The sequence below is a fragment of the Protopterus annectens genome, chromosome 14.part0 (genome assembly GCF_019279795.1).
Source record: "Protopterus annectens isolate FY-2018-M chromosome 14.part0, PAN1.0, whole genome shotgun sequence".
In the NCBI taxonomy this organism is placed as follows: Eukaryota; Metazoa; Chordata; order Ceratodontiformes; family Protopteridae; genus Protopterus; species Protopterus annectens.
In genome coordinates this window covers 407,954,098-407,965,407 of record NC_056748.1, presented here as the reverse complement: position 1 = coordinate 407,965,407, position 11,310 = coordinate 407,954,098, and the positions used below count along the sequence as shown (strand labels likewise).

General features: G+C 34.8%; 1 protein-coding gene across 1 annotated transcript in view; it reads left to right on the top strand.

Moving 5' to 3' along the window:
* DOCK1 (dedicator of cytokinesis 1) overlaps positions 1-11,310 on the top strand; it is a gene marked incomplete in the record, with an annotated part of 4,741,214 nt that overhangs the window by 898,300 nt on the left and 3,831,604 nt on the right. Inside the window, 1 exon segment of the mRNA XM_044056178.1 lies at positions 9,818-9,943. Within this exon segment, the coding sequence (XP_043912113.1) occupies positions 9,818-9,943 (126 nt within the window).

Here is an 11,310-nt window from a genome sequence, read left to right as displayed (position 1 = left end):
CAAAACTATTTGTTGTAGATGGCAACTATCAGTGCAAACATTGTGTGCTGTTATTTTGTTTAAGAATCATTTATTTATTTGACATTTGTTTACTGGGATGGTCTGACTGGGTCTGCAGAACCCATTTTCAGCAGAGGCCTACGAGACGAGCTCCATATACAGTACAATACAAATACAGTGTAATCCAATACAATAAAGATTACATTAGAAATACTATACAAAAAATAAGCTGAAAGAACAAACCGCTACAAGATGTAATATATTACTGCACATCTAGACAATTGTATACATTTAAAACATTACATATGATAATAGTAATTCTCATCATACATGATGTAGATAGTGTCCAAAAAAAAAAAATACGTAGGTAGTGCAGTATGTGTGACATTGACTGTTATAGCACATGCAAACTAGAATGTTAGTTTCATTTAGGAAAATAGCAACCAGAAAGTTAGTGATGCAGACGTACAGTGCACGAGAGTTAAGAAGAATAGAAGCAATAAAGCCTGAGCAGTAGCTTAAGGATATGGTATAGAAGCAGAGAAGGAGTTAGAAGAGCTTTAGGATCTTGCAGTCTGTACGGGATTGAAATGCGACAGGAGAGGAACACAGCCATGTATTTTTGAGATGATTTTTTTAAAGAGGCTTTGAAATGGGTTAGGCCAGTCATAGACCTGGTAGCTAGAGGTAGTGAATTCCAGTGTATAGAGAGAGTATGAATACACAGTGACCAGGTTTTTTTGTTATTTTGAGATAGTGAAGAGATGATTGTCCCCCGATCATAGGGATTGATTTGGTGTCTAAGGTGTGACTAGATTGGCTAGGGCAGGCAGTAGGCTTGAAAATAAGGTTGTGCAAGGTGGATAGCTGAATAAAGGCAAGTTGGTTAGGTAGTTCAAGCCAGTTTAATTCTAGGAGTGGTTTACAGTGGTGTGTGTGACATTTGGAGTTTGTGGCAAACTTTGTTGTAGCACTGTCCCGGCATGCTTAGGGTAGAATTTCGTAAGTTAGTTAAGATAGGGACACCATAATGAAGTGAGGGAAGTAAAGATGTTTTTCCAAGGGTAGTTTCAGTTGCTGCAGTAAATAAATGATTGTTTCTATATGAGAGTCCCAGTTTTGAATGAGTTTTCTTTATATTTTGCTGTATATGCAGGTCAAATGAAAGTTTGTCAGTGATAACACCTAGAAGTTTGGTTTCCTGCTCTATATCTATGGTAGTGTTGTCAGATGCAAGGATATTGAAATGACCAGTGACAGAGGAGGTGTTTTGGGATGAGAGAGTACTAGTTTTGCCTTCTTTGGATTAAGAAAAGGTTGGGCATTTCTTAGCCAGAATTCAACTGCTGTAAAGGACTGTTGAGTTTTTGAGAGTAGTTCTGGTAGTTATTTAGCAGTGCAGATTGTATTAAATTGAGGGTCCCAAGGTGAGTGGCAGTATGAAGGTTGTTTGAAAATGTAGTAGGGGTCCTAGGATGGAGCCTTGGGTGGACTCCGGTAGGGTTGTGGAGAAAGGATGAGAGTTTGTTGGACCATTTCACCGCTTGTTTATGATCCTTGAGGTAGCTCTGAAAACATTTTAATGTGTTATGTGAGAAGCCTAAGTTAGACAGTGTGTTCAAAAGTAAGGGGTGAGATACTGTGTGAAAGGCCTTGGAGAGGTAAAGGAATACTGAGGCTGTATAGCATCCTGCATCTCTGGCTTTGTTCACGGTGTCTGTATAAGATAATAGGGCTGTAGCTGTGCTGTGGCTAGGTCAGAACCATGTTTGGTTTTGGTTAAAAGATTGTTTTGCAATAGATATTGCATTACCTGCTGATGGATACCTTTCTCGGGAATTTTGGATATGGGTGACAAGATGGATATAGGACGGAAATTGAATGGATCAAAAGAGTTGCCTTCTTTATGGATGGGGGTGATGTGAGATTGTTTCCTTATGGTAGGTACTTCTGATTCAGATAAAGGCCTATTCATAAGGATACTGATTGGTTAGGTGACTGAGTTAGCTGCCAGTTTGAGGTAGTATGGGGGAAGATTGTCAGCTGAAGTAAAACAGTGTTTGTTTTTGTAGAAGTTTCTTAATGGTGTTAGTGGGTATGGGCTGAAATGAGAATGGGGTTTGTATGAAATTGTGTTGAGTAGGGGGGTTAGTAATGACAGGGTTAGAAATAGCTGATGGTCTGGGGTAGATGTCTGAATAGGTTGAAGGGTGGGAGGGGTCCATACATACATGCATACATATATACATGCAAGTGTTTCAAGCACAGACATTAATGCCCTTCAAGCTTGCCAATATAACAAAACAATTGTTCCCATAATACATTTCCAGGCTATTCTTAAAAATATCTAAACTAGTATTTGCTTTAATGTAATATGGTAGTCTGTTCCAAGCATCAGCTAACTCTGTCAGAGAACCAGTTAGTACACATCATTCCTATAGAATCTTTTATATAGGTTATCTAGTGATTCTCTAGTACTTTTTGATAACCCCAAACATTCCCAGAGGTAGTTGTCCCTAAATGCCCTATATACCTGAATAAGATCTCCTCTTGTAAGAGACACTGTACAAGTTCAGATATTTTAGTCTTTCACAATAACTTTGATTTTCACATAGATGGATGCCCTTGGTATATTTCCACTGTACTCTTTCGAGTTTATTCATGCTTGTTTTCCTATAGGGTTTCGATATTGTTATTCTGTACTCAAGTTTTCTAATATAACTAACAAACAATTACTTCATTATGTTTGATTTCCTAGACTTTATAAGTCTTTTTATACAACCTATAGTTCTATAACTATCATTAGCCAATTGGTTGATATGATTAGAAAAACTCATAGCTGAATCTACCCATATACCCAGGTCCTTAAATGAGTCTACAGTTTGTCACCTTGTGCTGTATTAAATATTCACATTTCCATTTGTCTCCCAAATCTCATATGCTTAGTTTTTGATGTATTTATCAACATATTATTCTCCTGTGCTCAAATGGTCAGTTTAGTCAAATTATTTTGCAGACATGCCTTATCTGTAACACTTTTAATCAGTTTACCCAATTTCAGGTCGTCAGCATGTAGACTGTAGAACACCTCAGATGAAAAACTAAGTTCTGAAAGATACAATCTAAACAAGTAAGGGTCTAGGACAGAGCCCTGTAGGACACCTTGACTGTAACCAAGAATTTTACCTGTCCAGTGGCTGTGTGATACCTGCCATGTCCTTATTTGTAAGCCATGCAGCTATCCATCTTATCAACAGTACATCATTACCTAGTTGTACTAATTTATTGATCAGTGTTTTGTATATGACCTTGTCAAATGCTGAAGTTAAATGTATATAAATCACATCGCAGCACAATTTTTCATTCATAGCTGTTATTATATTGTTATAGATCATATTACAGGTGGTAATAGATATATGGTTTTAAGTCCCAACCTATCCAGTTCTAACTATAACTTATCCAGTATTACCTTCTACATTATTTTTCATAACATGAAAGTAGACTTATGGGTCTGTATGACTGGGTTTGTCCATCTCCCCTTTCCCTTAAAGGCAGGTTTAATAAGTGCATGTCTCCAATCTTGAGGAATCTCCCCATATTTATATGACCTAGTGAATAATAGATATAATGGTAGTGTAAGTTCTTGCTGAAGTGTTTTCAGGTCATTGTTACTTATTCCATCTCCTCCCTGTGCTTTGTTTGGATCCAGTTTGCACAGCTCGTTTTCAATATAATCTAATTTTATTCCAGTATCCGGGATTACCTGTATGTCACTAGGACAACTTACCACCCCTTTTGTGGAACCAAACTGTTTTGCATAAGATTTTGTAAATATTATCTATAATCTGTTGTCTGAGAATAAATTTTTAGAATCTGCACACAGTTTATCAATTTGTGTATCTTTAATCCTTCCACATCTTGTGTATCTATAAAAAGGTTTCCTATTATGCCCAATAACTTTATATAAATTTTCTTGATCTTGTTTAACCCTACGCATAACCTGTTTGTCCAGCTTATTTCAGTTTTCAAAATTATAGTTCAACCTCTCTTCCATTTCTTATATTTTTTGTCTCTCACCTTAATCATATATCTTGTTCTTATGGACATATACCCCCTGATGCTATGTGCCTAGATCCTGATGTTAAACATTTTTTTCACTTCTTGCATTCAAACAATTTCTCTTTCAAAACTTTCCACATTCAATCTGCAGTTTTTCCACTGATTACCTCAATCCAGTTAGTTTTATATAGTAACTGTTTTGCTTCCCTATAATCTGTAATTAACCTTCTGTGCATTGGCTTAGATTTTAGTTTGGCAGAATTATATAGAAACAAATTAACCTTAATAACCCCATGATCACTGCACATCAATGGTGGTAAAACTTGACTTTAAGTTACAGTAATTTCTTTGGGAACACAAACAATATCTAGTATAGTTCGTCCCCGGTAGGTTTTTTTTTACAATCTGAAGCATTTGTTGTTTCTGAATATACTTTGTGAATAATTTCTTTACTAACATTGTTGAACCAATATTATTCCAGTCTGTTTCTGGTAAATTTAAGTCCCCAGCTAATATTATTCTTCCCTCCTATGTTTCATGTAAGAAATGTATGAATTCCTCCAAGTCATATGCACTTGACTTTGGTGGTCTATACACTCCAGCAATTGTTATATATTCTAGGGTCGTCTTTATTGTCATAGTTACACAGTCTATAGTATTGGTGTTATCACTGAACATGTAATTTTCACAGGTCTCATAGCTGTCTTTTAATCCCTATCATAACACCTCTACTTGATTTTTTGTTAGAATGTCTGTTCCAGTAAAAACATTTATGTCCAGTTTAATTCCTGCAGGAGATTGTTGAATTTATGCTGATAAAAATTAGAGTTCCTAACTGATTTTATAGTGTGTACTGTTAGTTGTTTGGAGTTTGTTAATAAGGGAATAAGCTGGCAGATCGCTCAGGGAGCTAGACAGTGTACTAGAAGAGGGGTAATTGGCAGGGTGCGATACTAGAATCCTGTGTAAAGTGGATTGGCAGGTAACATCTTTGCTGTATCTTGGAGCACTGATAAACTGCTGGCACCTTTTGTTCACCTGTAGGTCACAGCTTTTATGAAATGAATGCAGCTGAAAAAATATAGGTAGTAGTCATAATTGATTTATTAAGAGTATTTATATCTCAGAATGTCTTCTCATTACCCAGCATGTCTTAATGTCATTTTTTTACCAGCACCCCCAGCATAAGAGTATCACACTTTATTTTTGCATTATTGATGGAATTATGGGAATGTCTATATTTTTTCTTACCTTTTTATAAACTGTCAAAGGAAAAATATACTTTAAAAATGATCAAAACACGGTAGGTTCAGGTTAAGGCACTTTAATCTTGCAGCAAGGAGACAAAAACGTGCTAATACAGAGTTTGTCTAACCAGAAACAGGAAATGCATTCATTTTTATAGGTTATCAAATTAATCCTGTCCTACCATGCTGACGTAACAAATTACCACCTTTTTCTTCATCATCTGCTGACCATCTTTCCCATGATTTTCTGCTGATTTAAACAATTTTTATGTGAAACATCTTGAGGAAAACAACATGGCCTTGGTTACTTTCAGTTAGATACTTGTTATGTTACATTCAAGATACTGTAGCTAAATCGAACACAATGCTAGCAGTTCATTTCTCTAATAAGCCTTTGTCTAACTTATCTCTAACTACTGCAGCTGCAGAGGTTCCCATCCTCTGAACAAAGCTGTCTGAAATCATTACATTTATTCAATGGTATATTGTCTATTCATATGCTTCTGACCTAGCAGATTAACACCTGTTTTTCAAGTACATTTCCACAAGACATAAACAAGAATATTGCTGTGCTAGCAGTTACTAGGTCAGAGGGCAACTTGCAAGTTTCAGTAAGCATGCTGCAGTTTCAATAAGGATTATTTTCGGCCTCATATGAAACTCAATTTATAAAAATCACAGTGCATAAGAAATAGAATGAAAAGCATATTAAAAACATTTGATTATTAATTTGTTATTAAGCAAACGCATATTAATACATATTTTTCTAACATAAACACAAAGTCCAGTTTTGAAAATCCCATGCTGACCATTTCATGGTGATGCTTAGCAAATCATGGCATCTTTCTGCTTTAGTAGGTACAGTTACAAGAACTTCAGAAATTAGGCTTTGAAAAGAGTGTGCTTTCCTGAAGAGTATACTCTTCTATGAAGTAGGGAGTTGAGTCAAAACAAGGCAAGGAGACAGACTTACTGTGGTGTGTTTGTGTGTTGATGCATGCAGTATGTGGCAGTGTCTTGTGTTGTGGTATCAAATATTAGTGTGCATTAGTGAAGTTATTGGGAGGGGGATGGCATCTCCCATGCACTAACTCTAACCTGAAAAAAAACTCTCCACAGAACTATTATTCAGTCAAATGTGGTCTAAATGTGATGGCAGGGTCTTGGTATTGGGGAATGCCTGGGAATACTGTTATTAATGGTGGTGACAGAGTTATTCAATTCGATGCTGTTTGCCATTTAGTTAATGGGCCTGTTATTCCGTTTGGGAACAATGGAGGTCCACCAAGCCAAATTTTTCAAGGTACTGTATCGTTTGACAATGACTGTAAATATTTTTTTTCCAACTTCCCTGTATGATTCATTTTCATTACTATTCAGGCGACATAACCTAATAAGGTGTTCATGGAAAATGTTCCGTTTCATCTTTTTTGGATGGTGGTTACTGTTGTGGAGAAAACTTGTAAAAGTCTCCTTCCTATGTAAACCACTGTCAAACTTAGATTTTTTTTCGAATCCATAGTAACTCTAACATCCAAATAATTAATTGTAGAACCATATCCACTAACAGTAAATTTTAACCAAGGGACACTTATTGAGTTGATAAATAAATTCATAAAATTGCTTATTTCCCCAAATAAAAAAAATCATTATCTCTTATTTTATTTCACATATTGGAACAAAGGAATGTACTTGCGCATACTTTCTTCCCACAAACACATAAGACTAGCAAAAGCTGGGGCAACTTTGGCCCCATGGCCACTCCAGTTAAATGTTGGTAAATGGGATGGTTAAGTACGACATCCAACAACACTATTATAAACATTAATATCAACTTTTTTTTTTTTTATTACAAAAGAAGTTGCTAAAGCTCAAATCACTTGAATGATAACTTTTATTTGGAATGGTGTATTGAACTCCAGCATGTACTATTTTGCTTGGTCTGTATTATTTCTTCGACAGCTTAGGTTGTCGAATACTTAATGATCAACACCCAAGCGTAGAAGTTTCAAAATCGTGACCGGCCATATACGCAAATTCTTTCCTTGGGAAAGAATTCGCTAGGCCATCTGGAAATAAAATTAACTTTTCAACCTGCATGTAGTGGGGGGCTTCACTCCCCACCCCACCCCACTAAATATACCAACTCTACATTGGGGAAAGGGCAAATCCCTGATAACTGACCAAGAAGATTTATAGTTTGGAAGAAAGTATCTTCAAAACTATGGTCAAATAGAACAGGTTCAAATCTATTGTGGCAAGCATTGTTTCTTTAAAAGGAAGTGATCACAAAAAGAAGTGATGTTACAAAAGTTACAAAAGGAAATGATTTAAATGAACTGATGTAACATTTTGGAGGGTTATTTAAATGTGAAGGTTTTCATGTTTTTTTTTTTTCTGAAGAAGCTCCACTTTATTAAAAAGGAATGAAAGCCCTAAAAAGATTTTGAGAATTTTCACTGGGGATTTGAGCCGCTGTGCAAAGTTTTTTGTTCAAAGTTTGTTTTTACCTAGTGGTTTTAAGTGATGTATATCTATATAATATGTAATATGCAATGGGTAATGACATTAGTCTAAACTGCTCAGCAGTCATGAAGATAGTTGACAAAGGTCTAAAACAGATATCGACAGAATTGATACTATACCAGTGAGGAGTGGATGCCCTTTCCTCACTTTAGTGTAACCTCAGAGTTGGTATATTTAATTAGCAGGGCCATGGATGGCATGCCCTCCACATGGGGATGCAGGGGTGCTTCACCCCTGCAAAAAAAATTGTGTTTTGTTACGTTTTTCTTTACCTTATTGATTTCAACCTTGTTTTGTCAACTGTTTTCAAAACTGACCTTAACCAGTTTAGATTAATGTCACTAGATCCATATTGTCATACACTTGCAGAGAAGGGGAAGCCATGAAATAGACTAAGAAGGCTATGTTTAAAATAGATTAGAATGTTGGGCTGCAAAACTGAAGAAAAGTTGGCAGTCCAAATTTTTTTATTAAAGTTGGTTGCCTGATTCCAAATAACATTTTTTTACTATTTTTTTTTTTTGTGCAACATGTGGAGTCTAGTTGTGTCTCCTCCACAAAACTGTACCGATTCATATCTATCAGTTTTGGCAACTCTTTTGCCATTCGTTTATCCATTATAGACACAAACCCTTAATAGTCATGGTTTACAATTGAAGTGGGCCTATATCAAGCTGGATCTGGTGGAGCTTTGTAATCTTTTAGGTATTACAGCCACCACAGGTTTTTCCAGGATGTTGGTGTTTCCCCTCTGTTTAAAATACTATTAAACAAAATCTTCCAGAGCTTTATCACTTTCTTTCCTTTTAGCTTCCAAACTTCCACAGGAATATCAAATATTCCTGGATACTTTCCTGCAGGTTGGTTATACATCACTATATTTAACTCATATCCTCCTATCTTAACTGTTAATTATTGAGAGCTTCATTTAACTCCAACATTTGCATTTTTAAGGCTTCAATAAATATTTCCATTTGGGCTTTTTCTTGATTTTGCCATTTCTCTGCTTTATACAAATTTTCATAAAAATTCCAAAATATATCTTCAGGAATTATGCTTACCCCTAATCAGACTGAATACTTTTTTCGTCTTTTGTCTTTCCAAAAATTATTGTTCATATCCTATTTTTTATTTATTGTTAGAGGTCCCATTACATAAGCAGAGTAAGACTGACTGAGGAAGGCAAGCACCTCATGCCTTATTGCACTTTAGGAACATATCTGACAATAAACCACAGTTTATTACCATTCCTTATACACTTATGTATACACACACACGCACACATACATATATATATATATATATATGTGTGTGTGTGTGTGTGTATGTATATATATATACATACACATATATGCATGCATGTGTGTGTGTGTGTATATATATATATATATATATATATATATATATATATATATATATATATATATATATATATATATATATATATATATATATATATATATATATATATATATATATATATATATATATACGCACACACACACACACACACACACACACACACACACACATATATATATATATATATATATATATATATATATATATATATAATATATGCATGCAGACACACACAAACACACACACACAATGCATATTTACAAATAGGACACATGCCATAGACGTATGCAGACCCATTTTTATGGTGAATATCTTGTGGTGTTAATGCATTAGAAAGTGTTTGTTGCTGAGTAGTTGCCTTTAGTACGGTTTAAAAGCTCTACAACATTGCTCTGTTTCTTGATAGGAACTTTGAATTCTAACGGATACTGATTGCATCGTTCTTGGATGTTTTCTATAAAACATGTTAAGAAAATGTGATGATTTCATGCTATCTTCGTGTAATATGACTGCAAGAGAAACTCTCTTCTGCAGTAGTCGTTTTTCACCTTTTCAAAGCTTGATATCTACCATCATTTATCTTTTATTTTTGTAACAGTGCAGGACTTTTTTTCTTCTTCCAGGATTATGGGTAACACTAAAACGACTTCCTGGAGATGTGACTCAAATACGAAAAGATTTTCCACATTTAGTGGACAGAACTACAGCAGTTGCACGAAAGATGGGATTTCCAGAAATAATAATGCCAGGTATATTTAAATGAATTGATTGTGATCATTGCAATTTGTATTGGTTAACAATTTTCATTTCACTTTTTACTTAGAAAGGAGGCTCTGAAATTCTGGCTTGAGCTTAATGTAACCTTTACCTTTAGAGTGATGCACTGAAATGTATTCTGTACAGATGTTTGTGGTTTTACAAGTTGATTTATGTTTCCATTTGACTTGTTTATATGAATTTCTAGGTTAGCCTTAACTTATTGCCTGGAGGTTAATAGCTGTACACGTTACATGACATGACTTGGCAGCTTGAAAGTAGTTTTTAATAACGTAGTCAAACACAATTCAGGAGTTGAGCAGCAGCTGAATTAAGATATTTGAAAATGAATCAGGTCTGCTGAGACTTGTTAAATAATTTAGTATACTTTTTTTGTACATTTTCCTTTAAATTCTCTTTCAACTTGTATTTTAATTTCATCCAGTATTTAGAAAGCCACCATTATGTAAATGTTGAAATTCAAGCTATGAATTAGAACACTCCAACTTTCTACTCATAGCCAGTAGTAGAATTGCACTGGCTGAGGTGTTAAACTTCATTAATTCAATGACTGAATGTAAATTCATTGAACTCTAGTTTAAATGGTCCATGGTTCTGATCATTTTGATTTGAATTATGTTTGCAACTTTCTTATCCCTGCAGATTAGTCAACCTGTATCATATCAGAAGTGAAAGTTAATTGAGTTTACTTCTTAGGGTGTCTTTGTTTATTGGTAGTATGGTTAAATGAAGATAAGATGCATGTCAGACGTTTTGTTACAGGAGAAGTTCAGAAGTAGCCTTACCACTGAGCAGGTGTGTGTGTATAGTATGTCATCGTGTGATGTGGATTTACTGTTTATAGGTTGGTTTCATTTAACAAAATGTTATTTTCAAGAGTTAGACTTTATTTGATTATATATAAGCAAACATTGTGTTAGAGTATAAGCTCTACTTGTTTCACCAAGTTTTCCTTTTACCCACTTCATTGGATAGCCTGCTGTTGAAAGCTTTTTTACATTTCACTATCTTGTATAGCTTTTCATATGTTTGCCATTTGGAGATGCATATTGCATTTGATTCCATTATCTTCTTTGGATACTAATTCTTGCATGCATACCCCTTTCTCTGAAGTAATACTTTTTCATACTGCGTGATTGATTTCCCTTTTATTTTCATGTTTTATATTTTTGTTTTTGCAGGGTTGTATGTCTAAAATTTTCCCCACCTCAAGGTTGTTGTTTTTTCTAAGATAATTCAAGGTTTGTCGCTTTTTATTTTTCCCCTTTCCACACATGAATATACATGCCAAAGACTTTAACTTAGAGGTATTTTTGTTGTTGGGAAATAATGTCATTAA